Raw genomic sequence first — 24,041 nt, 5'->3', positions numbered from 1 at the left:
AAAATCAAAGAATGAATTCTAAGGAACAACAGTGGTTATGAGTAGGGAATATTTATCGAGGAGAAATATACAGCTGCTGACAGGCAGGGGAAGTTCTGGGTGGGCTGCTGAGAATCCCACTTTATAGAGCACAACCACATGGGTACAACGTGGGTTACTCCCCCAAAAGATTATTAAGTAATCACTTAGTAATGTTGATCCAATGGGGAAGCAAGTCATGTAGCAAATATGTATGGAAAGAACAAAGAACTTTTCAGGAAGGGATGAGTCTGGGGATCTTGGTCACTCATTGAGGTGAATGATGTCTGTCTATATTTCATTAGAACAGGTGTTACCATTTGTCTTATCATGCAGGCCTGGTCATTCTGTGTTAATCTTGAGGCCTGGCTTCCAACAGATGCATCTCCAGCCACAGTTGTAATGTGTTTTCATTTCCTCTATTGACTTTCTCAAGGGCCCAGCCCTATCTCACTGCCCATATGTCTACCTAACTCAGCTATCTACAATACTATTATACTTGAAGCTTAATAATCTAATGAAGTAATTAATAATGTAGAGGTACTTAAAATGTGACTCATACTGATAAGAATTTAAATGAATTAGATGTGAATAAGGACAGGTTTTTTGGTAGCTTTTATGTAGACTAAAAGTTCCAGAATTTAAATTTAGAGAAAATCAAGGTGATCTGGTCCCATTGCCTGTGGTCACATAATACAGAATATGACTTTCTGCCTAGTAGAATTTTATGTTTTCAATTTTTTCCCTTAAAATCACTCAAAAAAGATTAAGCTGTCCTGCAGGATTTACTGAGTCTGAACCATGTCTCTGGGTACCACTGGCCTGTCTTACTTTGTAAAGGAAAACAAGTTCCTAGAGAAAAATTAGAGCAATTAGAAGAATGAGTTTACAGAGAGAAGAAAGGCAGGAAGAGGCTGGAAGACACGGGCACAGGTTATAAAACAGCCGTGGCATTGGTCCTGGCTTTGGTCGCCTCTGGCTGGTCCCTGTTCACTAGGTTGTCCGCTCCTTGTGCCTAAAAATCGATGTGCACCATTAACAGTGCTTTGGACCCCTTTTCTATCTAAATGATAAAATTTCTACAGATACAGTTTAGAGTAGACTCATTCTCAAGATAACTGTAGTTTTAATGACTATGGTAATTCCATGTTTTGCTTGGTTCCCCTGAAACTGTTTGAATGTGTTGTTAATGGGCATTGGGAATAGGGAAGCTTTTACATGTGAGGAAAACTTCGGAGAGAAGACAGTGTGGTGGCTGGGAGTGACATTTGCTCTTTTTTATAGTTGGAAACATTCAGTTTGTAAGCTTATTGTTTAAGCAGCAAGAGAACATCCAGTGCAATCATGAGTGGAATTTTTTTTTTTTTTTTTTTGTCTTTTTCCTTTTTATCAGCACCGGGGATCGAACTCATGACTGCCTGCTTGCAAGGCAGGCGCTTATGCTGCTGAGCTAAATCCTCAGCCCCCATAAGTGGAATTTTTACATTTAATGGAAGAGTCTGTTTCTTCCCTAATAGTTTATAGCTGGAATTTATAAATATTTTATGAATTTCAGATTCTGTTCTCAGTTTACTTATTTTCACCTTTGTTATAATTTGTGTTTGAATGTCCCTACAAAACCTCCTGCAGTCACAGAGGCAGCTGAGTGTAGCATTTATGATTGGTTGTTGTTTAGCGTTAGGATTGGCAGTGTGAGTGCTACACCCACCCAGAGGCGGGGAGCCGGAATATAATATAAGGGAGGAAAAAAGGCGTGCTTTCCTCCTTATTCCTTTTTGCCCTTTTGCTCTTGGTGCTTGGGGCCACGATGAACGATGCCCCTGTGCCACGCCACCTTGCCTTGGAGCCAATTGAGTATGGACTGAAACCTCCGAAACCTGTGAGCTACATAAACTTTTCTTTCTTTCATTTTGAGTGTTGAGTATTTTGTCCTAGCAACCAGAGAAAAGTAAAAAATACAACTTTGAAGATTATGCAGAGAAAAGATGTTAGCATATGATTGGTTAAGGTATTAATAAATACTGAAGACAAGATTGGATTCCTAAGCACTTTATCAGTCATCATAACTGTTCTACTGACTTCTTAAATTCTGCTACACCCTCAGCCTCTCACGTGGCTTCCCTGCTCACGCATTGTTCATAATTGCCCCTGGTGAGGTGCGTGGTTGTCCTCAGAATTCTGAATCAGCTGTTACTTTCATAAAGGTATTCAAGCCAGTTTTTAAATTATTTTTCTTGAAACCTCAATTTTTGAAGAAAAACAAATGCTGGTGAGAAAATGCCCTAATGCCAACCCAGAACTGTTTTCCCTTTGTGCTCTGATCCCATGTATCCACGTACAAGCTCTGCCCAGCTGTGGGGAGCAGCTTCCTATACTGTTTCTGTCCCTGAGCTGTGACAGCTTGTCTTGAAGCAGTAGGAGTCTTTGAATTTCCACTGTCCTTTATTCTTAGTAGATTTACATATAAAAGTATTAAATTTGAAACATCTTGTTTTCTGTGGCTGCTTCATGTTGTATGATACCAATATGTTTATATTGTCACATGCAGTTTACATATCTGAATATAATTTGTGTCAGTCATTTAATTCCTCTCAGATATAAAAATGAGTTTTCCAGAAAGTATATATGACTTTCAATTCATTACATATCTGAGTAATATACTTAAAGTGTAAGAGTTGATTTTCTCCCATTTTTTAAATTTTAGTTTTGAACTGAAAAATATTGTTAGCTCAATTTATTGTTTTCATGACTCATTTGTCATTCTTAGAAACATTTCTAAAACAGCCATGACTTCTGGGTGACTTAATCTGTTTCAATTTTTTTTAAATCTTTCGTTAGCGTGAATTCTTGCTTCTCTTTTTGCATGTTATTATATACATGTACTACACTTTTCAGCAGCTGAACTATATTCTTAACTATATGCATTCATTTGATCCTGAGGTCGAGTACTTAAAGAATACTACAAGCTCATTTTAGAGAATTGCTTTCTTCTCTAAATCTTTGCCAGGGTTGCTGGTAAGAAGAAAATTTTAATTTCTGTTTTTTTCTCCGTTTGCTTTCCCCTGACCTTACTCACAGGCTTCCCTGCTAACTCCTGTTGGTTAACCAAAGTAGGTAGGCAGCAATGAAGATGAGATGGGATAGTTCCCCAGTAGGCCTTCAGGACTGTCTGAGCTGGAAAGCCTGTCCAGAAATGTTGTTGGCTTGAAGGAATGAAACAATAACTTTCTACTGGGTGAACAGATAGATTCACAAAGAAACCAGTCAATAAAACCACAAGCTCTCAGGGCCTGTATGAAACCTCCTTAAATTGTGTAAGGTTGATCTTCAGAAGCTCATCTTGATTGTTAGATTGTTACATGATGCGTGAAACAATAAGAAGTGATGCTGTTTCTGAGTGATGAATGGACATATATGTATGTATGTATCTTTTGTTTCTGAAGGAGGTGGAAATTCGGAACAAAGATCTGGAAGGACAACTGTCTGACTTGGAGCAGCGCCTGGAGAAGAGTCAGAATGAACAGGAAGCTTTTCGCAATAACTTGAAGACACTCTTAGAAATCTTGGATGGGAAGATATTTGAACTAACAGAATTACGGGATAACTTGGCCAAGCTACTAGAATGCAGCTAAGGAAAATGAAATTTCAGTGCCAATTGATTAAAAGATACTCTGTCTCTCTTCATAGGACTATTTGGGCTCTGCATCAAGATTGCACACACACAAAAAAATTGAAAATAACTCCATCAGGAGGAGGATCTTTTGAAAATTGGAATTGTATATTTCAATGTACATTTTAGAATTTAGTTTATAGCTAGTTGGGAAAAAGTGAAAAACTTGAACTACAAATTACCTCCATGTATATTATTGGCCATAGTTAACTAGAAAGTTACAAATAGACAATGCAATCATTTTTTCCCCTGATATTAGCCAGAATTAACAATGTCTGGGTCACATCCCCTTTTTGTGTTCAGCATAGTGAAGATTATCTGCTTTTTAAATTTATTTATGACATTCTAGAGCTGTGATTTGTGCAAAAACTTAGTGATGAAAGCCCTGTCTTTTGTTGTAATCTGAATAATTTCTCAGGATATTTTTGCACTACTGAGAAGTAGTGCCATTACCAATTAATTCTTGCCAGGAGTGAGAGAGAGCTGCATCTTTATTGAAACACTATAACTGGGTGTATAGAGTTCTTCCCTTTTTTGTACTGGAAGATTTTTCACTCTGGTGACTACTCTGGTACACTCTGGTGTTCTCTAATCTTGTCCGTTGTATACTTTACTTTTCATTATTGATGCCATGTATTTATGAGAAAATATTGTCTCCCATTTTATTACACATTTTAAGCCAACTAACAAAGGCAGCTGAGTCCCTCAAAAATTTTCGTTTTTAAATTTCTAATAAATTTGACACACAGAACTGAAATACAGTAGCCTGTCATTCACGGGCTGGTGTAGCAATGTTAATCAAGTATATTTACAGAAAATATGCAGTTACATTTGTTTATATATTTTGCAAGAAATCTTTTCTGAATGATCAATGTATTTCAATTTAAGAATATTAGTGGTTACTGGGGAACTGTTTATTATAGATAATTTTAAGGTGTACAGCTATTTTCAAGGAGATCCCTTCACATAACAGCCGATCAGAGGACTGTGTCTAAATGGTGGCCATGACAGGGGAGACAGGTCATGTGCTCTGGGCTTTCACATCATCCGCCCGCTTCTCAAACCTCACACGGCAATATACTGAACTGTTACCTAGCATTTCCACACAGGATCAACGTTAACAGGCTCTTCTCAGCGAGCAGGTTTTAATGTTTAAATGTAATTTTAAAAGACTTTTAGCAAACTTGCATTTCTTTATATGATACATTTCTTTTATGAAGCAGTTTTAAAAGTAAGCTAAGTGCTGTCTGGTCTGCATATGAGTAGGAAATGCATCAGAATGCATATATTCTTGCTGTACAATGCCTGTCATGGTGAGGAGGTTGTTCTTTTTAAAGTGTATGCTTGAGTATCTGGCTCTATAGAGTCAATGAATGCACTGACTTTTTGTTTGTACCCCAAATGATTGAATTGTAGTACAAAATTAAGCAATTTGTAACCATTTTTCACTCATAGCTACTCAGCACTAGATAATTTTGTTTTATATTTATGAGTATGTACATAAATACATACATATTGATTTATATTGGAGTGAAAATAGTTTGTTTCTATACTTAGTTTCTACAGTGAGCTTTCAGGTGTCTGAACAGTTTCTCAGACCCTTAGTCAGCCTGTATTATGTGTGCTACAACATCCTGTAAGCTGCCTCCATCCATCTTAGGGTATTTTCCTCACTGTTTATCATAGGGAGAATAATTGGTACACATGCTCAGAGCAGAGGTATTTCTCTGATAAATCAGGTAATAAAGTGTATTTGATGGATAGAATTTTGAAGTAGATGTGATTTTATCCACAAGTCTCTGAGTTACAGAGCACCAGGTTTTCATTTAAATAGGGAACTAGCCCTAGGGATCAGGGAACTTAGTTATAAAGAGTTTTTAAAAATCTTTAAAAACCAAACAGTGTAAGCTGTTGAAATGGTAAGTGAATTATTTTAATGATGTAATAAAATATTTTAAAATTTTTGACATAGTGGTCATTTAATAGGAAAATAACTCACCAAAATGTTTCCAGTTGAACTGTATTAATAATGTGAGACATGTATGTAACTCAATATATACATATACCCATATGTATATACAGAAAATTATTTTTAATATTTTCCTACTGATAAGAAATTTAAAATTGGAAATTTTGTGTTTTCCTTGTCCAATAGAGCCTAATTGTTTCTTTTTAGTGATTTAACAACTTCTTGAGGGCTGCACCTTCCAATCCCAGATTATCCATAGCCATGTGCATTATTTGGGATAAGGTAGACACAGTGCACATAGAAACATGACCTTATGAGACTTCTAAATACACATTCACAGTAGGGCAGTATCTAGAAATCCTCTCCTACGAGTCATAATTAGGTTGTGCGCCTATTGTAGATTTTTCCACTTCTGTATTATAAATAAATGTTTGCATATTCAAATTCTGATTTTTCCCAGAGACAAGTGCTATATATCTCTCTCCAGATCCAGATCAGCTGGGGCAGTCTGTCCTCAGAACACGGTGCAGGGGACAGTGGCCCAGACGCAAGCTGTCGGTGACCGTGGACAACAATGGAGACTGAACCCATTGTGTCTCAGTTATTATCTGATAACTATGAATTCTTGTACAGAAACAAAAGCTGGAAAAAAAGAAAAATCAAAAATACAGTTTTTATTTTGAAATACATTTGTCGTTCTCTGGAGAATGTACTTCATCTTCCTTCCTTCAGTCTTTCACAGATATTTAAGAACATTTAAGTGATGGCAGCATTTCCTTAAATCTTACAGGTGCTATGAATTTTGCATTAGTATATTATGTTGTGAAACCCTGACTTTGACATAAACGGTTTTTTAAGTATTTCCCTGGCTGGAGAATTAGTTTTTATTCTTTATTCTCTTTCTCTCTTTTCTCCCTTTTTCACCCCCTCTCTGTCTGTCTGTCTGTCTGTCTGTCTGTCTGTCTCTCTTTCTCTGGAGGTTACAAGACATAGATCTGCAACCGCCAACCCCACCCACTGTCTTCTTCCTGTCACTGTCCTAGTCTCCATCCCCAGAGATGACCCAGCACCATCACAGGCATCAGTGTATACTGTTGGGAAGCAGTTAGAGAAAAAGCTTGTGGAGTTTGGTTTTGGTTTTGGTTTTTTTGTTTAGGTGGAACTAAAAGAAACACGCAAAATTAACCCACCACAACCACATGTCAAAACTGATCTCTTAGGGGCTGGGGATTTAGCTCAGCGGCATAAGTGCCTGCCTTGCAAGCAGGCGGTCGTGAGTTCGATCCCGGTACCGATAAAAAGGAAAAAGGCAAAAAAAAAAAAAAACTGATCTCTTTGCCTAGTTGAAATTAAAGTAGCTGGATGTGGTGGCATAGAGCTCTAATCCCAGCACTTGGGAGGCTAAGACAGGATTTCTCAGGCCGGATTGGGCTATATAGTGAGCTCAAGGCCTGCCTGAACTGCATAGCAAGACCCTTGTCTTTTTTTTTTTTTTTTTTTTTTTTTTTTTTTTTTTTTGGTACTGGGGATTGAACTCACAACCTTGTGCATGCCAGGCAGGCACTTATGCCACTGAGCTAAATCCCTGGCCCAAGACCTTTGTTTTAGAAAAATTTTTGATTTTTTAATATGTGTATATCTTCCTTCATGTTTTATTTAGCTCAGCAGTATGTACCTCAGCAGTGGTCCTGGTACCTCTCTCAGGGTCCTGGTTTTCTCCCAGTGCTGGAATGAGAGTCAGGCAGCAGAGGATCCACTGGCCATTGTTTTAATTCTTTCCCTTATTTGATATAAAATGATTTTAACCTCCTAAAATTTTATGCTTAAAGACGTAAACTGGTCCTCATTGAACTTTTCTTTTCTGAGCATTGTTCCTTTATTGTTCTTGAGGTAAATTAATTTGACTAAAATCTGAAAGAAGAAAGATTAAGAAGTACTTGAGGTTGACTTTTAAAAAAAAAAAAAAAAAAATCTCTAAATTAGGACACTGTGGCCAAACTATGGTGGCACACTCCTGTAATCCCAGCACTTGGGAGGCCAAGGTAGGAGGATCCCTCGTTCAAGGCCAGCCTAGGCTACACAGCAAGAGCCTCTTGTAAAAAAAGAAAATAAAGACACTATGCAATGCTTTTAGTAAGAACAACTATTTGCTCAGTTAGAAAATACTTAAAAGGGATTGGCTTAGAGCAGAAAGAGAAATATCCTACAGTTTATTCTAAATTGTAACAGTCTAGTTTTTCCTAATCTTATAAAATTACAAAATTAACAAATTTTAAAACCTTATAGGCAATAAGAGTCTAGGCTGCTTACAGAAACAGAGACAGTGCCTTAGAAATAAAATGTCACAAAACTGTTCATTGAAACAAATTTTTGACAAGTTTTTCTTTATAGGAAACAGGTAGCCCACAAATACAAACAAGCTCTTAAATGGAGAAATGAAAATATTTCAATTTTTTGTTTATAATTTAGTAAAATACTTATCGATGTTTTTTACCCAAGAAAACTGCAGTTACTGGCCGATGTGCTCAGCACGCTGCCTCAGGCTCAGTTCCCAGCACGGAAACCGCACCTTCTGACCAAAAAAATGTGGGTTGGGACTCCAACAAGCCCCCCCCCCCCATGAGGGCCCCTTGCCGCCCAGGTAGAGGATGCCAGAACCCAGGACTTGGGGGCCAGCCAGGGCAGCACAGTGAGACCTTGTCTTTTAAGGGGGAGGGGGGGCAGGGAGGGAACTTTTCACAGCCACAGATTCAGCAAGTTGCCAGGCCAGGAGCTTGGCGCTCAGTCCCCAGGGTGCACGGGGCTGGCCGAGAAACTGCACCCACGCGCCGCTGCTTCTCCCTAAATAAGCCAGAGTGCCCTGGTAGCTCAAGACCCTCCAGAGTCAGGGTCTAGACCCTCACTGAGGACCCCGGAGCCATCCACGCTTGCACTCCATTGAAGTCCGACCTGCCGGCATCTCCAGGTCAGCGGTGCCCAGCGGTAGCAGTGCTACCCTTCCTCCCACGCAAGGAGAATCAGTCATTTCTGTAGCACCGAAGATGGCTGGTGAAAGTTTCTGTCAGTACGCATGGTTTTCCGACCATCTGTAAACTGTACCTGTCTTAGCTGTGCTAAAGCTCTGTACACATGGCTGGCCCGGGCTTGCATCTCGCGTCCTGGGAGCGAGCCTCCCCGGCCGTCCCTGCCTGCAGCCCCCACCGACCCCTGCCCCTGCCGGAGCTGCGTAAAGGTCAGGGCTCCTGCTGCAGACTGACGGCACTATGCGAGTGTCACCGTCCTCCCGCACAGTGGCCCTCCTGGGTGTTGCCTGGGTAGCCTGGCAGAAAGGAGAGGCTTGAGGACCTGCCGCGCGCCCATGGTGCCAAGTGGGGGCCCGTGCATTTCTCCCTGCCTCCTTCTGCAGCTTGTTTTTACCCCTCAGAAATTTCTGAGGTGCAGTTCTGAAGTAAATATTTCCCGTTTAGTCCTGAATGTCTTTCTCCAGCCTTTGACGTTCAGTGCTTGCTGTCACCAGGTTATACTTCACCTTTTTTTGGTACTGGGGATCGAACTCACGACTTTGCACTTGCTTGGCAGGCGCTTTTGCTGCTGAGCTAAGCTCCAGGCTGAAGCGCCTGCACTGCACCGGGCACCGGGGTATAGTGACCTCACCACGCTTCTCATGTATCAACTTGTCAGTCTTCTTTATTGACATAAAATAGACATAAAATTTCCATTTTAACGTTTTTAAGATCATACAATATCTGCCTTTTGTACCTGGCTTTTCATCTCGTGTAATGTTTTGAGGTCCTGTGTCTCCAGCCCTATAGTCCTGGGTGCTGGGGTGGAACTCGATGGTGGCCTACTTACAAGTACACACGCCACCTAAGGTGTGGTCTGCAGCGCCACGCATAAACACGCATGCGCACCCTTGTTTTCAAAGCTGAATAAAATTTGTTGTATTCTGTGGATCATCTGTTGATAGACATCCACTGGCTGGATCTTGGGATAGCACTATAACTCCTTGATTAAAAACTCCTGTGTGAGCCCCTGCTTTGCATTCTGTGGGTTCTGTACCTACAGACGAGATGGCTGGGCCAAGGATAATTGTATGTTTAGCTTTTACTTTTTTTTTTTTTTTTTGGTACCAGACATCAAACTCACGACCTCATGCTTGCCAGGCAGGTGCTTGTGCTGCTGAGCTAAATCCCAGGCCCACGTTTTTACTTTTTAAATTTTAAATTTTTAAATTTTTTAAATCCAATTTTATTGATACATTTAGCTATATATAGTGGTTACTTTCAATCATAGAGGATTTGTACCTATATATGATATAATTTGCTTCTTTCTCTCCACACCCATTCCTCTACTCTCCCTTCAACTCATCCTCCCCACACTATTTACAGAAGGTTTGTTTCCATGTTTTCCTTCTTTTTAAATTTTTTACTTTGAGACAGGGTCTCACTAAGTTGCCCTGGTAGGACTCAAATTTGCAATCTTCCTGCCTCAGCCTCACTTACTGGTAGGATTACAGGCTTGTCCTTGTTTAACATTGAGAAGCCATAGGGGCTGGGGATTTTGCTCAGCGGCATGAGTGCCTGTCTGGCAAGTGTGAGGTCGTGGGTTCGATCCCCGGTACCAAAAAAACTAACACTGAGAAGCCACCAAACAACTAGATTTTAATTTGGTAATTTGAGATTTGTTGAGTGCAGTGACAGCGAGGGGCTAGCGTTTGGTTACTAAAACCTTGAGGACCCCATTGGCCTGAGTCCTGCCTGGTGCTTGTCTTCCTGTTGAACACTCCCGAGCCCTCACTATGGTCAAGGTCCCCTTTGAAATAGCGATCTGGGGAAAACATCAGGCTGTGTGCAGGATAGTTCCCTACGAGCATGGGCCCACACAAGCCAGGCAGCCCTGGGAGGAGGAAGAGGAATTGGTGACCTGGAGATAGATGGACAAGTGTCAGGAGGCTGTTGAGCACAGGTGAGTGCAGCAGCACAGTGGGAGCCTGGAACAGAACTGAGGGAAGGAGGTAAAGCAGGGCACAGGGCACAGGGGGCTCTGTCCATCACAGGGCCGTTGGGGTTTTGTTCCGAACATGATGGAGCGATACTGAGAGGTTCTTGTTCCAAAGGCTGTCATAAGCCCAGGCAGCATGTAAATCTCAGTGATCCCCACTGAGAAGCTGACGGCAGTGGGCTCTGGGAAGATACCAGACTACTCGGGAGAATTGGGAGGCAGAATCTGTCATTTGCAGGATATCTTGACTCATTCACATGGCAAGGAGCAGGAATGTAAACTGGATCTCCAGCTAGGAGACAGACAGTAGAACTGGGAAGGGAGAGGCTTGGTTTGGTGGAGGTGGAAGCTAACACACTGCCCACCTGTGGAGCAGCTGTGTCCAAGTGGCCCCACTGAAGGATGATACTGAGGTTTGTCAAGGGGTGCAGTGGGAACATGGGGCAAAGACTGACACTGCATCTGGGCCTCGGGCAGGACAAGAACTGATGAGAATGGCCAAGAGGGGAGTGGACAGCTACCAGAGTGGGCCTGGGCCTGGAGGAGGTTCCTAAAGCTATCTCCAGAAAGATGTCACCCGAATGAAATCAGGAAACCCACGTGTATATCACAGGAGTTGTATCCAAACCGTGGTCTACTAATAGTCTTCATTAATAGTTGATTTTGAAATAGACTTTAGCTTTAAAAGGCTTTAAAACATGCTTTAGCTTTAAGGGCTTAAAACCTCAAATAAGCTGTTTATAGCATTTGAAAACATTAAAATCTAGCGAACATTAGGGGTTGGTTAACTGGTTTTGTGAAGACAACAAAACAAGGTCATCATGGACACCCCAGGCGCCACTGGTGTGTCAAAGCGAGCTGGCTGGGTTGGGTGTGACTCTGGATTTTGTCAGCATGCACCATGGAATCCAAGTACAAAGGCTGCTGCTGCTCAGAGAGCCGGGTGCTTGTAAAAATAGCTTTCTTTCCCTGTTCACCTTCTGGTTAGGGTAAATGTCCTGTGTCACTATTTTAGTGACTGCATTGTACTCGGGAAGTTGTACGTTTCCAAGCCAGGAGAGGAAGGCATGGAGGCTAAGGAGCCCGGCCCTCCCCAGCTCAGCAGGGTCTGAGGCCCCCCCCCCCGTGCACTGTGTCTTTAACTGTGCGATTTTGTTGCTGAATTCATAACTAGAACCAGGTAATTATCTGTTAGCGTTGCTGTAGAGGTTTGAGCTTATGTTCTTGTTATCTCAAGTGATCCTTACCCTTTTCTTCTTACTGATGTATATAAACAGGTCACTGCATACCAATTATCTTGGGTAGCCAATTACCTCAAATAATGAAGAGAAAAGATACTGCTTGGCTCAGATTGCTGTATGGCATTTGTTTTTATTCCTAGTGTAGGTTGCATTTAGAGTTGGTTCTTAGTGTAAACAAGAGTGGTGCAGCATGGGCCGTGAACTGCATACTAGGTGGCCTGAGCACAGGCGCCCTGGGCAGGGAGTTTGCAGGTTCCTTGTGGACAGTCAGTCCACCAATAACCTTTAAGCCACTGTTGCCGTCATCTTTCTAGTGTTGAGTCTTGGTGTCCGTTAGCAGAGCCATTATTTTGGAATACATTCTGTATGTTGAAGTTAAGCATTCGGTACAGGAGTACAGAGCAGAGAGCCGCAGATTTTGCCGCTGGTCTGCTTTCTTGGCCACTGGCTGCGGCCGCTGGGAGCAGACCCTGCCTGAGGCTGGAGCCGCTCTGGCCTCCCGAGCACACTTGGAGCGCGGACTGGGAGCGTCCACGCGGGTGCGGCCACACTTCAGCTCCCAGCCCCTGAGGCAGCGGAGTGGAACAGGGGCGGACTGTCCGCCGGGTGCTGTGCCGCCCCAGAGCCCTGCTCTCCCAGGGCAAGGCAAAGTCACGGAGGCCCTTGGGAGCCACGGCCAGGACATCTGGGTCACTGACCAAAGTGAAGAACGGCTTACAGCAAGGCCAGGCGAGGCCAGGTTCAGGAGACGAGCTGTTTGCTTTCAGTTGTAGCAACTCAGGTAAAAGAAACCTGGAAACCATGAAAGAGACAGAGACAAAAGGGAGGAAAGAAAATAGCTGAGATAAACGTTCAAGAAGTCTGTGACAAGGAAGAGTTTGAATTTTTAGAAGGGGCCTCTTTCCTCCTTTCTCTGCTGCTTTTGCAATCAGGCACCAGCACAAGGGTTACTGGCCCTTACTTAGACCGCGGTCACAAGGGAACCAGGGAACCACTACTGAGCTTCCCACCCAGCGAGACAGCCCGACTCCAGGGACAGCAGCCCCCGGGGGGGGGGGGGTGCGCGCAGGGCTGAGGGGGGGGGTCCGCAGGGCTGAGGGGGGGGTGCGCAGGGCTGAGCGCAGAGCAGAGGCTGAGGGGGAGCCCCGAGAACCCCAGCCCGGGACTGCGGGAGCCACAGCACTGCAGAGAAGCCCTGCCGGCCGGGCACGGGGGGGGGGGGGGGTAGGCGGCCGGAGCCGATCATCTGGGTGAGCCCGGGTTCAGGCCGCGTAGACATCTCAGAGGTTGCTGAGGAGGAGGAGACGGCGACGGTGGCTCCAGGACCCAGGCAGCTCACACAGAGTGGACACGGACTCTAAAGATGGAGGGGCCAGCGGCAGGGGCCAGTGGAGCTCCCCCCGGCTGAGTTTATTCCACGCTTCTCTGGTGGGTAGGGTGAGCGTGTACTGGGACAAAAGGCCGGGTGCAGCCGTGTCTCTCATGGCCGCACGGATAGGCAGGGTCCCGCACACCTTGTCACTGTGCCCCGGGAACCTGTTGCTTGCTGCGTGGCTGATTTCCCTTTCTGGGCATAGCACTGGGGAAGTCTGCTCTCCTTAGCCTGTGTTGCTGCTGCTCGGGTGATCAACACAAGGCCAGCCTCACACTGGCTTGGGGCTTGGTTACCACAGTGCTCCTCGGTGGTTCTGTTAATTGCAGGGTTTTCTTCCTCTTGGACCTTGTTTATTTTTTCTCACTCCTATTTTTTGATAAACAGTTCTTGTTACACTGGCCTGATAGGATATTTTAATCGTAAGCTGTATTTTGTATGAAGTTTAGCTAGATACAAACAGCTAATTAAAAGTAATAGGTTATTATTATTATAACCACAGATTAAACTGCAATTCTAAATCTGACTATTGCAGGGCCTCTGGGAAGATGGTGGAGTGGTAAGCAGCAGAGAAAGAGCGTCTCTAAGAGTTGCCATCCAGATGCTGGAATACAGCAATGTAAGCAAGACAAGAAGGTGAGAGGTGGGTCCCCTGAACCCAGGAAGGATCTGCAGCATGAATTGAATCCCACAGAGAAAGTGAAGAGAGAAATCTCAACAAAGAAGAAAGAGGTAGCCAGCAGCACCTTCTCCCTGAGACGAGGCTCGCTGCTTCAGGAGGAGCAGTTTGAACCTATGAATGCGTGGTCATGGTAATGGCTGGCAACCCCAGAGGCCTCCACAGAGAGAGGCATTGGCGGGGGAAGCAGTGGATCTAGAGGACTGCATTAGCTGGAGGTCAGTGCTGAGGGCTCAGTTGCCTCACAGGAGAAAGCAATTAGCCTGGAGCCATCTGGAAGAGGCCAGCTGAGCTCAGAACACAGAGAAGCCGCCAGCTCCATCTAGTGGCCCCAGCTGGCCTTAGGTCCAGAAGGTGCAGGCTCCCTGAGATGATCCACTACCCTGCCCAAAAAGTACTGCTGGCCTGCTGGGATAGATCAGCATAGACTGGGACTCACTCTCCATATGCTGTCTACCAACGACAGCAGGGATACACCTGGAAGGGAATACTTTTTCTTTTTGTTTTTTTTTTCTCTCAGTTTTTATTGTTGTTGTTTTGTTTTTGTTACCTCTTTCACTATTTGATCTAATTTTTACAGGAATGGAAATGCAGGTTCTAGCTTCTTTGTGGTTGTTGTTCTGTTCTGTTCTTCCTTTTATCTCTTCCTTCTCTCTCCCTCCTGTCTTCTGCACCAGTTTCCCAAAGTTTCTGTGATTTCCTCTTTGTCCTTCCACCTTGCTTTTAAGCTCTTCCTCTTCCTTTATTTCTCTCTTTTTTCCTCTAACTTCTTTTAAATTTTTTACCCCTAAAGGTAAAATGGACACATTAAGAACTTATTTAGTGCATATAATTTTCTGGTTTGTTTTAAATTTTGTTATATAACCACAAATCTAGTTACAGGTTTTACAGGTTGCAAATTAATATTTACCCCAGGCTGTCATTTTCTAGGCTGTGTATGATGCAATTATTATTGCTCATTGTATCACTTTATCCAAGAGACATAATTGTGCTAAGCAGCTGTTCTTCCTGGTATTCTAAGACAGACTTCTGAGGGTCATAGGAAATCCTTTGTGCCAGTACTAAAGAACCAGGGGTTGGGCCAAACAGGCAGTCACTTGGCATCCACAACAAATTTAAGAGATAGGATCTTTTTTTTTTTTTATTTAAAGAAAAGGAAACGAAAAAAAAAAATACATGGAGATTAAAGAAAAAAAAGGTAGAAAAATAATACTAAATTACAGACAAACAAAAGGTAAGAAATTGCCAGTTGATAAGTTACAAATTGTCTTCTTCGAAATGGCTGTTTAGGTTATAGAATTAAAGTATTTAGAATGACATTCAAAAAAGTGACCCTACAAACCATTCTGCTCTATGGCCGAACAAAAGCTCCGTAATATGATTATCAGTCCCACCTATTTGTTTTACATCTCTAAGAGGATAAGGTTAACCATATCAAAACAGAACAGAACATTTAAAAAAAAATAAAAAACAATTTAAAGAAACACAGATTTCAAAGCAAGTCCACCGGAGATCTACCTTATCCAACTGTCTCTAGCCTCTTACAAATAGTTGTCCCTAACTTCACCCACTTTCTATACTTATTGCATATTATAGAACTAATCAAATCATTACAGGATGATGGAGTCTTTTTAGGTCCTCAAGTTCCAAATTAGGGAAGACATTTCCAACTACCATCGCATCTCTCATTCTCTTTGTGATATCCGTCCCCATCTCTGCATATGCTGAAGTTGAGCTGAAGAAACCAGTCCAGAGTCATTTTAATCAGCAAGCAATAGATTGCTAGAATTTATATTATAATGCTACAAAATAAGCCTCGGGTTTTTCAGGTCTCTTCCTCAGAGTATTTGTTCCTATCCTCTCTGTATTATAGGGAAAACCAAGTCATAACAAGACAGCGAAACAATTTCCTAGATAAACATGCAATGGATAAGACTTACAAAACTATAATATAAATGATCTTCCGTAGCTACTATGTTTTCTCTTGTTATTTTCAATAGATTTGTCGACAACACTGGCTTATTATAGTTAAATATACTATCACCTATTTTTATAAAAACTTATCTTTGACTGCATTGTAGTATTTGAGAGCTGTTACTGATTCATACCAGTATGGATATCCTTTACATCCTGTCATGCTCAGAGTAGTTTCCTCTACTTTTAGGGTTGATTCTAACACGCATACGGATTTCAAATAGGATCAGTCAAGGCCAACCAATAGTCTTATGATTCAGATACAATTAAGATCAGTCATAGTAAGACAATGTAAGTAATACAGGATTTCAGCGTAAGTCAATAGGAAAGTAAGGATGGTTACCATGGTATAACCTGCTATTTTTGGTTCTAGAGGTCTGTGTCCTCAAATCTGATATGAGTGGACAGACCAGAACAAATTTAATTCAATCTAAATATGGCACTAGGACTACTGTGTCTTTTAAATCGTTATACACCATTAGCAATGACCTCTGCTTTTTTTTTTTTTTAATATAGTTTCAGAGCTGTCTCTACCAAAGACTAGCTTACCGTCTCTGCCTCATGTCTGCTACTCCACTTTTCTGCTATAATTTGTCCACCTTATTCCCTCATTCCATGGTCTGCCCCGTACACTGAGGCCTCTCTGCCACTGTAGCTGTAATCCTGATATCTCTTCCTCTCTTTCTCTGTAATGTCCTTCAGCGCTCTCTGTAGGGTTGGATTGGTGGCCACAAACTCCCACAGTTCCTCCTTGTCTTGAAAGTATCTTATTTCTTCATTAATTTTTAGAGAGAGTTTTGATGGATATATGAACTTAGGTTGCATATTTTTTTCCTTCAGGACTTGGAATATTTCTCCCCACTCCCTTCTTGACTTAAGAGTTTGTGTTGATAAGTCTGCCGTTATTTTGATAGATTTCCCGTTATAGGTAACCTGCATCTTTTCTCTGGCTGCTTTTAATATTCTGGTTTTTTGGTGGATTTCTGGGATCTCGATTATTATATGCCTAGGCGTAGATCTGTTTTGGTTGTAGGTAGCTGGCGTTCTGTATGCTTCTTTTATCTGGATATCATTTCTTTTTGCTATACATGGGAAATTTTGCTTTAATATCTCTGTGAATATTTTTTGTATTTCATTTTTGGATGTTCCTGCTTCCTCACTCACATTCTTTATTCTTAGGTTATGCATCTTTTTATCATCTTCCAGTTTTAGAATTGCTTCTTTCTGGTTCCTTGTTATTTTTAAGAGGCTTTTTCTTTCACGTTCATAAGCCCTAAATCTCTCTTCAAGTTTCAGAAGGTTGTCTTTAGTTTCTGTCAAGGCATTTTGCCAATATTCAATGGAGTTTTTAGTTTCCTGATTTTCTCTTTGGATCTGTTTCATGTATTCTAAGTTATGCTTAAATTCTTCAGATGCTTCTCTTTCTTTTCTGATTTCCTCAGTTCTTCCATCTGTGTTCTCTTGGGCAGGGCTTGTCATTTCTTTAATTAATCTCTTTATATCTTGCCTCACTTGGATCAGGAGTACATCTTTAAATTCCTCTATGAGATCATGTAAATACTTTTTAATTTCGGCTGATACTGAGTCGAGCAATGGATGGTTACTGTGCTTGTTCTCTTCAGTGTTTAGTTCTCTTGGGTTTAATTTCTCCTGTTGAACAGCTGGAGATTTTTTTTTATTTTTATCTCTTGTCATGTTTCTGGTTTCTTTCAGACTGTCCTGGAGTTCTCTGGCCCTCTCCGAATTGCTTAGGGCCTTTCAGAAGCGTGCTGGCTTGAGTTTTTGCTGTCCTCCCCAATTTGCTGTTATCTGGGGTAGGCTGGGATGCAGGGGCGGTACAGTCTAGTCTCTAGCCTCTGTGTCAGTTAGTTCATAAATTAGGCTGTACTTTCTGGTTGTCACTGAGTTGTGACCATTCTGCATCCGCCCATTGGGCCCCAAGCAGAGGCCTGATCTAGCCCCAACAGCTCCTGCCAGTTCTCCCTGAATCAGAAGCAGCTGGGTAATGGCACAGGATTCTGCCCAGGTCCCAGCCGTTCTCTTCCAAACCTCTCTGTGATAGGAGCTCTAGAAAAGCAGATCTGCCCAAAACCAAGATGGCTCCCACTAAGTTCTCCGTGCGGAGCTGAAGCCAGCAAGCAATCAGACTCTGCCAGGACTCAAGATGTCTTCCACCAGCCCTCCCTACAGGGGGTCCTGGTGATGTCACCAAGCTGCGGTTTCAGCCGCCAGGCTAATATGTCTGCACCAGATTCTGTGTTATTGATTTCCCCGTGGTGGCGGGCCAGCTGTTCTCTGGCCAAACCCAGCCGCCGCGGGGTTTTCTATACTCACCAGAGTCCGGTGCAAGTCCCAGCTCTGGGACCGCCACACACCAAGCCGTCCACTTTTCCCCACCTCGCGGCTCAGCGCTGACTGGTCAGATTTCTGTGCACCATTTAGATTCGAAATGCCAGAGCTCTGTACATCTGCTCTGGTGCAGCGGTGCAGAACTGGCTGCCGCCTGGAGTCTCGATCTGGGTCTCAGTTTCCGCAGTCCCCAAAAGCAACTCAGCTTTTCGTGCTGGGTCCACGAGTCTGTTCGTTGATTTAAGGGCGCGGGATTTGCAGCCTCCGGTCTCAGCACGACTTTAAATCCTCCAGCTGTACTGTCTTGGTTGATAAGAATCGCTATGGATTTGTCTGGTCCTCTCCATGCTGTCTTTTTTTTTTTTTTTTTTTAGCTTTGAGTTTGAATTCTCTGGAGAGATTCTTCGCTCGATCCCCTAGCACGCCGCCATTTTCTCTCCAGAGATAGGATCTTGCAACAGATTCAAAACCCAAAACACAGCTACACCTGGAAAATATCTCTGAAAAGCAGTCATATCCTAAGGATTCTAAATACTAGCCATATGGCAACTCACCATAAGCAATTTATAAGCATCAGTCTAGAAAATAAACTGAGAAAAGAAATACAAAAGAAAATGAGAAGACACTTAAACAAGATACAGCCCCAGACATCCAGTTCACCAAAGGCAAACCCAAGGGACAAAGAGGTGGGATTATCCCAAAGCCTCCCACCTGGCCGCTCTGAGGTGGTAACAACAAGGCAAATGAATGAGGCTCTAGAAAAAATCAAATCAGGAATAACTTCTTAGGTAACTACAGAGGTGGTACCCACCATGAAAGGCATGCTTAATGACTTCAGAGCAGAAGATAAAAAAAAAAAAAAAATAGAGGAGTTTAGGAAAGTGATGGAAACCATGAATGCTCAACATAGGGAAAAAGTGGAATCTATAAGATAGATTCAAACTTATATATCTAGGAGAATAAAATTCCATTGAAAGGATCTGCAGAAGAATGAGCCAGTGTCAGAACAGAATCTCAGATCTAGAAGACAGACTTGCAGTTAGCTATCATGAAAAGAGGGATTTCTCAAAAATAGTAAGGAACCATGAGAAATCAACCCAGCAGCTTCCAGATGAGGCAAAGAAGGAAAACAGTAGACTGATTTAAGTCAAAGAAAAAGTAGAAGATAACACAGATGATATCTTTAAAAATTTTTCAGATATCACAGCGAAAACTTCCCTGGCAAGGAAAAAGAATTTGACATACAGATGAATGAGGCATTAACCATGATCAAAAAATATACAGCCACACATATTTTAATCAAGATTCCAGAAATTCAACACAAGAATAGAATATTAAAACTGTTAGGGAAAAGAAACAAGTCACCTATCAGAGCCCCAGCTGACTTCTTAGTACAAACCCTCAAGCCAGGGAGAACTTGAGGTGAAATATTTCAAGTCCTAAAGGAAACCACCCTGCAAGTCAGATTGATATACCCTGCAAAACTTCTTTCAAAATTGATGGAAAAATGAGAGACCTCCATGACAAAGAACACTTGAGGAAATTCATAGACATCTCACCAGCACTCCAAAATGTTCTGAAGGGCACTGTAGAAAGAAATAGCAAGGACTACAACTCCATGAATCCCAACAGAAGGAAGCCCTCAGGCAAAGCAAAAAATTAAACAGAGGGAGAGGGAAAAAAAGAGGGGGAACATCAGGAAAATAGCGTGACAAGGATAAGTCACTATATATCTATTATATCCATCAATGTCAGTGGCCTTGATTCACTAGTCAAAATAAACAGATTGGCAGGATGGATCAAGAAGCAGATCCAAAAATATGCTGCATACAAGAAATACATTTAAATCCAAATAAAAAAGAAATTTCAAGCCAAGACTGATTAAGAGAGACCCAGAAAGCCACTACATCCTCATAAAGGGAACAAATCAAGAGGAAGAGATAACAATCATACATATATATCCAACAAATACCAGGGCACCATAATAAAATGAATATTAAAATGAATAATAAAATGAGTATTAATAGGCATGAAAAATCAAATGAGCACTGTTACAATTGTATTGGGGGATCTCAATACCCTACTGTCACAAAAAGACAAAAAAACCAACAATGAAATATTAGAAATGAACCAAACTTTTGAAAAAATGGACTTAGTAGATCATCTACAGAGTGTTCCACTCCACAACATCAGAATACACATTCTTGTCAGTTGCACACAGGACATTCTCCAAAGAAGACCTCATAGAACATGCTTAAGTAAATGTAAAGGAATTGAATCATCCCATGCATATTATTTGATGACAGTGTAATGAAATTGGATATTAATGGCAAAGGAAACCATGGTAATTTCATAAACAACATGGAAATTAAATATCACCTTTCTGAACAACCAGCATGTCACAAATGAAATTAAAAAAGAAATTAGTTTTTACAATTGAATGAAAATGACAATACAACATACTGGAATTCATGGGACACAATTAAAGCAGTCCTAAGTGGAAAATTTACAGCAGTAATACCCATATCAGGAAAACAGAGCAAACTCAAATACACAACCTAATGTTGAACCTCAAACTTCCAGAAAAAGAAAAGTAGGCCAAGCTCAAAGCTTGTAAGAGGAAGGAAATTATAAGGATCAGAACAGAAATCAATTGACTGGAGACTAAGAAAAAATTAAAAGAATCAATGCATCAGAGTTGTTTCTTCAAAAGAGTAAATAAAACTAACAAACTCTTAGCCAACCTTATTTTTAAAAAAGGAAAGAAAAGACTCAAATACACACAATTAAAAATGAAAAGGGTAAAATCACTATGAACCCTGCAGAAATCCAGAAGATCATCTTTACTTACTCTTATGGTTGATACATTGTATAGTTGAGAAATTTAGAACATTAAGCAATTTAGCAGGGAACCAGGTCTTTACTTTAAATATCCTCAGCCTGCTGATGAGGCGGGCAAGGAGATATTTGTGAGTGCTACATCACCCTATTGAGGGGAGACTACTTACTGTATAAGGTAAAAAAGGAGGCTTGTTCCTCCCTCTTTTGTTCTTGATGCTTTTGCTGTCCTCTGAGGCCTTGAAGTTTTGTTCCTTTCACATGCCAATCTGCTTTGGTGCCAACTGATTATGGACTGAAACCTCCACAGACTGTGAGCTAAATAAACCTTTTCTTCCTTAATTTTGAGTGTTGAGTAATTTGTCCCAGCAAGATGAGAAAATTAACTAATATACCTACTTTGAAAGCCTGTATTCTAGTAAGATGGAAAATGCAAAAATGGACAGATTCCTAGACACATAAAAATTACCAAAGCTAAATCAAGAAGAGACAAAAATCATAAATAAACTAGTATCAATAAGTGAAATTGAAGACTGAATTAAAAATCTACTAACAAAGAAAAGCCCAGACCAGATAGATTCACTGCTGAGTTCCACAAGAAATTTAGAGAAGACCTCGTACACTCCTTCTCAAACTTTCTAATCAAATTGAAAAGGAAGCAATACTCCCAAACTAATTCCTGGAAGCAAGCATTACAGTGATATCAAAACCAGAGAAAGACCCAACTAAGGAAGAGAACTATAGGCCAATTTCCCTAATTTACATAGATGCAAAAATTCTCCATAGGATACTGGCAAACAGACTTCAATAAATCATCAAGAAGATTATAAGTCATGACCAGGTTAGATTCATCCCAGTGATGCAGGGCTGGTTCAACATACATAAATCAATAAATGTCATATACCATATTAACAGAGCCAGGGATTAAAAACCATATGATCATCTCAATAGATGCAAAAAAGCTTTTCACAAAGTCAAGCACCCATTCATGATAAAACCCTATAGAAAATTGGAATAGATGGTCTTTATTTCAATCTGATAAAGGCCATCTATGACAAACTAACAGCTAACATCATACTAAATGGACAAAAACTGAAAGCTTTCACTCTAAAATCAGGAACAAGACAAAGGTGTCCATTGTCTCCACTCTTAACATAATTCTGGAAACATTAGCCAGAGCAATTAGACAAGAGAGAGCAATAACAAGAACAAAGATAGGAAAGGAAGAAGTTAAATTATTATTATTTGCAGATGATATGATACTCTACTTAGAAGAGCCCAGAAACACCATCAAAAGATGGCTAGATTTAATAAGCAAATGCAGTAGCATAACTGGATATAAAGTCAAGACTCTGATAGGATTATTTCCAAAAGATGAGAAGTATAAAACAAAAAGCGGCCTTTATTCTGAGAACACAGAGAGAGATGACTGGCACCCCCCCCCCACTGCTGGTGTCTGGCGATCTCTCCAGCAGACACGTGGCATAAGGGTATGTAAGTAGCCTCGGTTTGGGGTGGAACCTAAGGGGGCATCAGGGATGCATGGGTAGCCCATTGGTCCTAGGTTTGGCACCATGGGTAAATTCCCAGGGGTGGGGAGGATGGGGTCACAGGTAAATTCTTAGGGGTGGAGAGATAGGGGCTTCCTGGTTCCAGTTGAGGCTTTCCTGGGTACAGAGTCCTGTCTGGGCCAAAACCCTTTCATATCCCATCTTATGATTATTATTATGAAAAGGGTGAAGATTTTTCTCTTTAACCACTTCCTGCTGGCAGGAGGCACTGTACTGGAGCCTAGGGGAGTCGACGGGATAAAGGTTAATGCCCAGGTAGATGCTGGTGCCAGGTGTTTTACCAGGACAACTTCACTGGTAAATGCACGTGTGTTAGACTGGAAAAACAAAGAGACAAGATGTTATGAGGAGACATGGCACTGTCATATTTAAGGACCCAGGTGAGGTAGAAGGGAAGGTGCCTTTAATTTAGACGTTTCACGGTAAGACAGAATTCTGAAAATGTAGGGTTAGGAGGAGTGGTGTTATGAGAGGTGATTACTCCCCCATCTGAAAGCATAAAAGTTAAGAGGTAGGTTGGTAAAACTTGTCTCTGGTCTAGGAGTTGAACTGGAAAAAATAGGGGAGCAGGGAAGGTGGTGGCTGTACCAGTATAGGGAAGGTAAGGGCTTAGGCTTTCAGGGATGTCATGTTTAACCAGACAGCTGAGGGTAGAAAGAACTGTGACAGTCATCATATAGACCATTATGAAGATTATCTTATGCATGATGTGGGAGTCTTTAGGAAAGACTGTCAAGAGTCCTGCTGTTAAAATGATCATTAATAGAATGTAAGAAATTATGAACCAAAGTGGATAACAAAACAGAACTTTAGCAAGTACATCAGCAGTTTCCCTGGTTGTGGGAAAGGTTTTTATGTATCCTGAAAAAGTATAAACAAAGTGAGAAGACAAAAATGTATCTGTCAATCTTGACTAGGGTTACCTGAGAAATTGGTGAATAAGAAAGGAAGGAGGTGGTCTTATATCACTGAGAAGAGGTCCACCAGTGACAACAGGTGGAAGCTGCTGAGGCCTCAGTGTGTCTAAGTGAGCCTGTATAAACACAAGGGAGTGAAAGCATTTTAAGATTTAGGATTGGGACCTGCACGAAATAGGCCCTGTTTATAAATGGCACAGGTTGACCATCAATACCCCATCATAGAGATTGAGGACTTAATATAGCAGCCTGAAAACTCAGGAAGAACTCTGTATATATGACCTCTATGTCCACAAATATAGAGAATGTCTTACCTGAGAGTTTTAGTGGAACTTGGATTCCGAGACGGACACCCACAAAGGGAGCTGCTGGCCCTGAGCCCACTCAGTCTTCAGCAGCAATTTTCTGTTATGACGAATCTGGCAGTGTCGACATTTCCTAT

The 24,041-nt window shown here is 41.7% G+C and overlaps 1 protein-coding gene across 5 annotated transcripts in view; it reads left to right on the top strand.

The window, feature by feature from the left end:
- Window positions 1-24,041, top strand: part of Homer1 (homer scaffold protein 1) — a 167,340-nt gene that overhangs the window by 134,573 nt on the left and 8,726 nt on the right. For 2 of the 5 annotated variants that reach the window (XM_063258411.1, XM_063258410.1), the window contains exon 9: window positions 3,462-6,346. In XM_063258411.1, coding sequence (XP_063114481.1) covers window positions 3,462-3,650 — 189 coding nt within the window. In that variant the 3' untranslated portion in view covers window positions 3,651-6,346. Of the gene's footprint in view, window positions 1-3,461; window positions 6,347-13,806; window positions 13,915-18,647; window positions 21,454-24,041 lie in introns of those variants that run through there. The other 3 variants (XM_063258413.1, XM_063258415.1, XM_063258414.1) reach the window with 3 other exon arrangements.

The sequence above is a fragment of the Cavia porcellus genome, unplaced genomic scaffold (genome assembly GCF_034190915.1).
Source record: "Cavia porcellus strain 051 isolate PalLab524CR breed Dunkin Hartley unplaced genomic scaffold, mCavPor4.1 scaffold_11, whole genome shotgun sequence".
Taxonomy (NCBI): domain Eukaryota; kingdom Metazoa; phylum Chordata; class Mammalia; order Rodentia; family Caviidae; genus Cavia; species Cavia porcellus.
The sequence above is the reverse complement of the archived record's forward strand: the minus strand, read 5'-3'. Positions and strand labels throughout refer to the sequence as shown.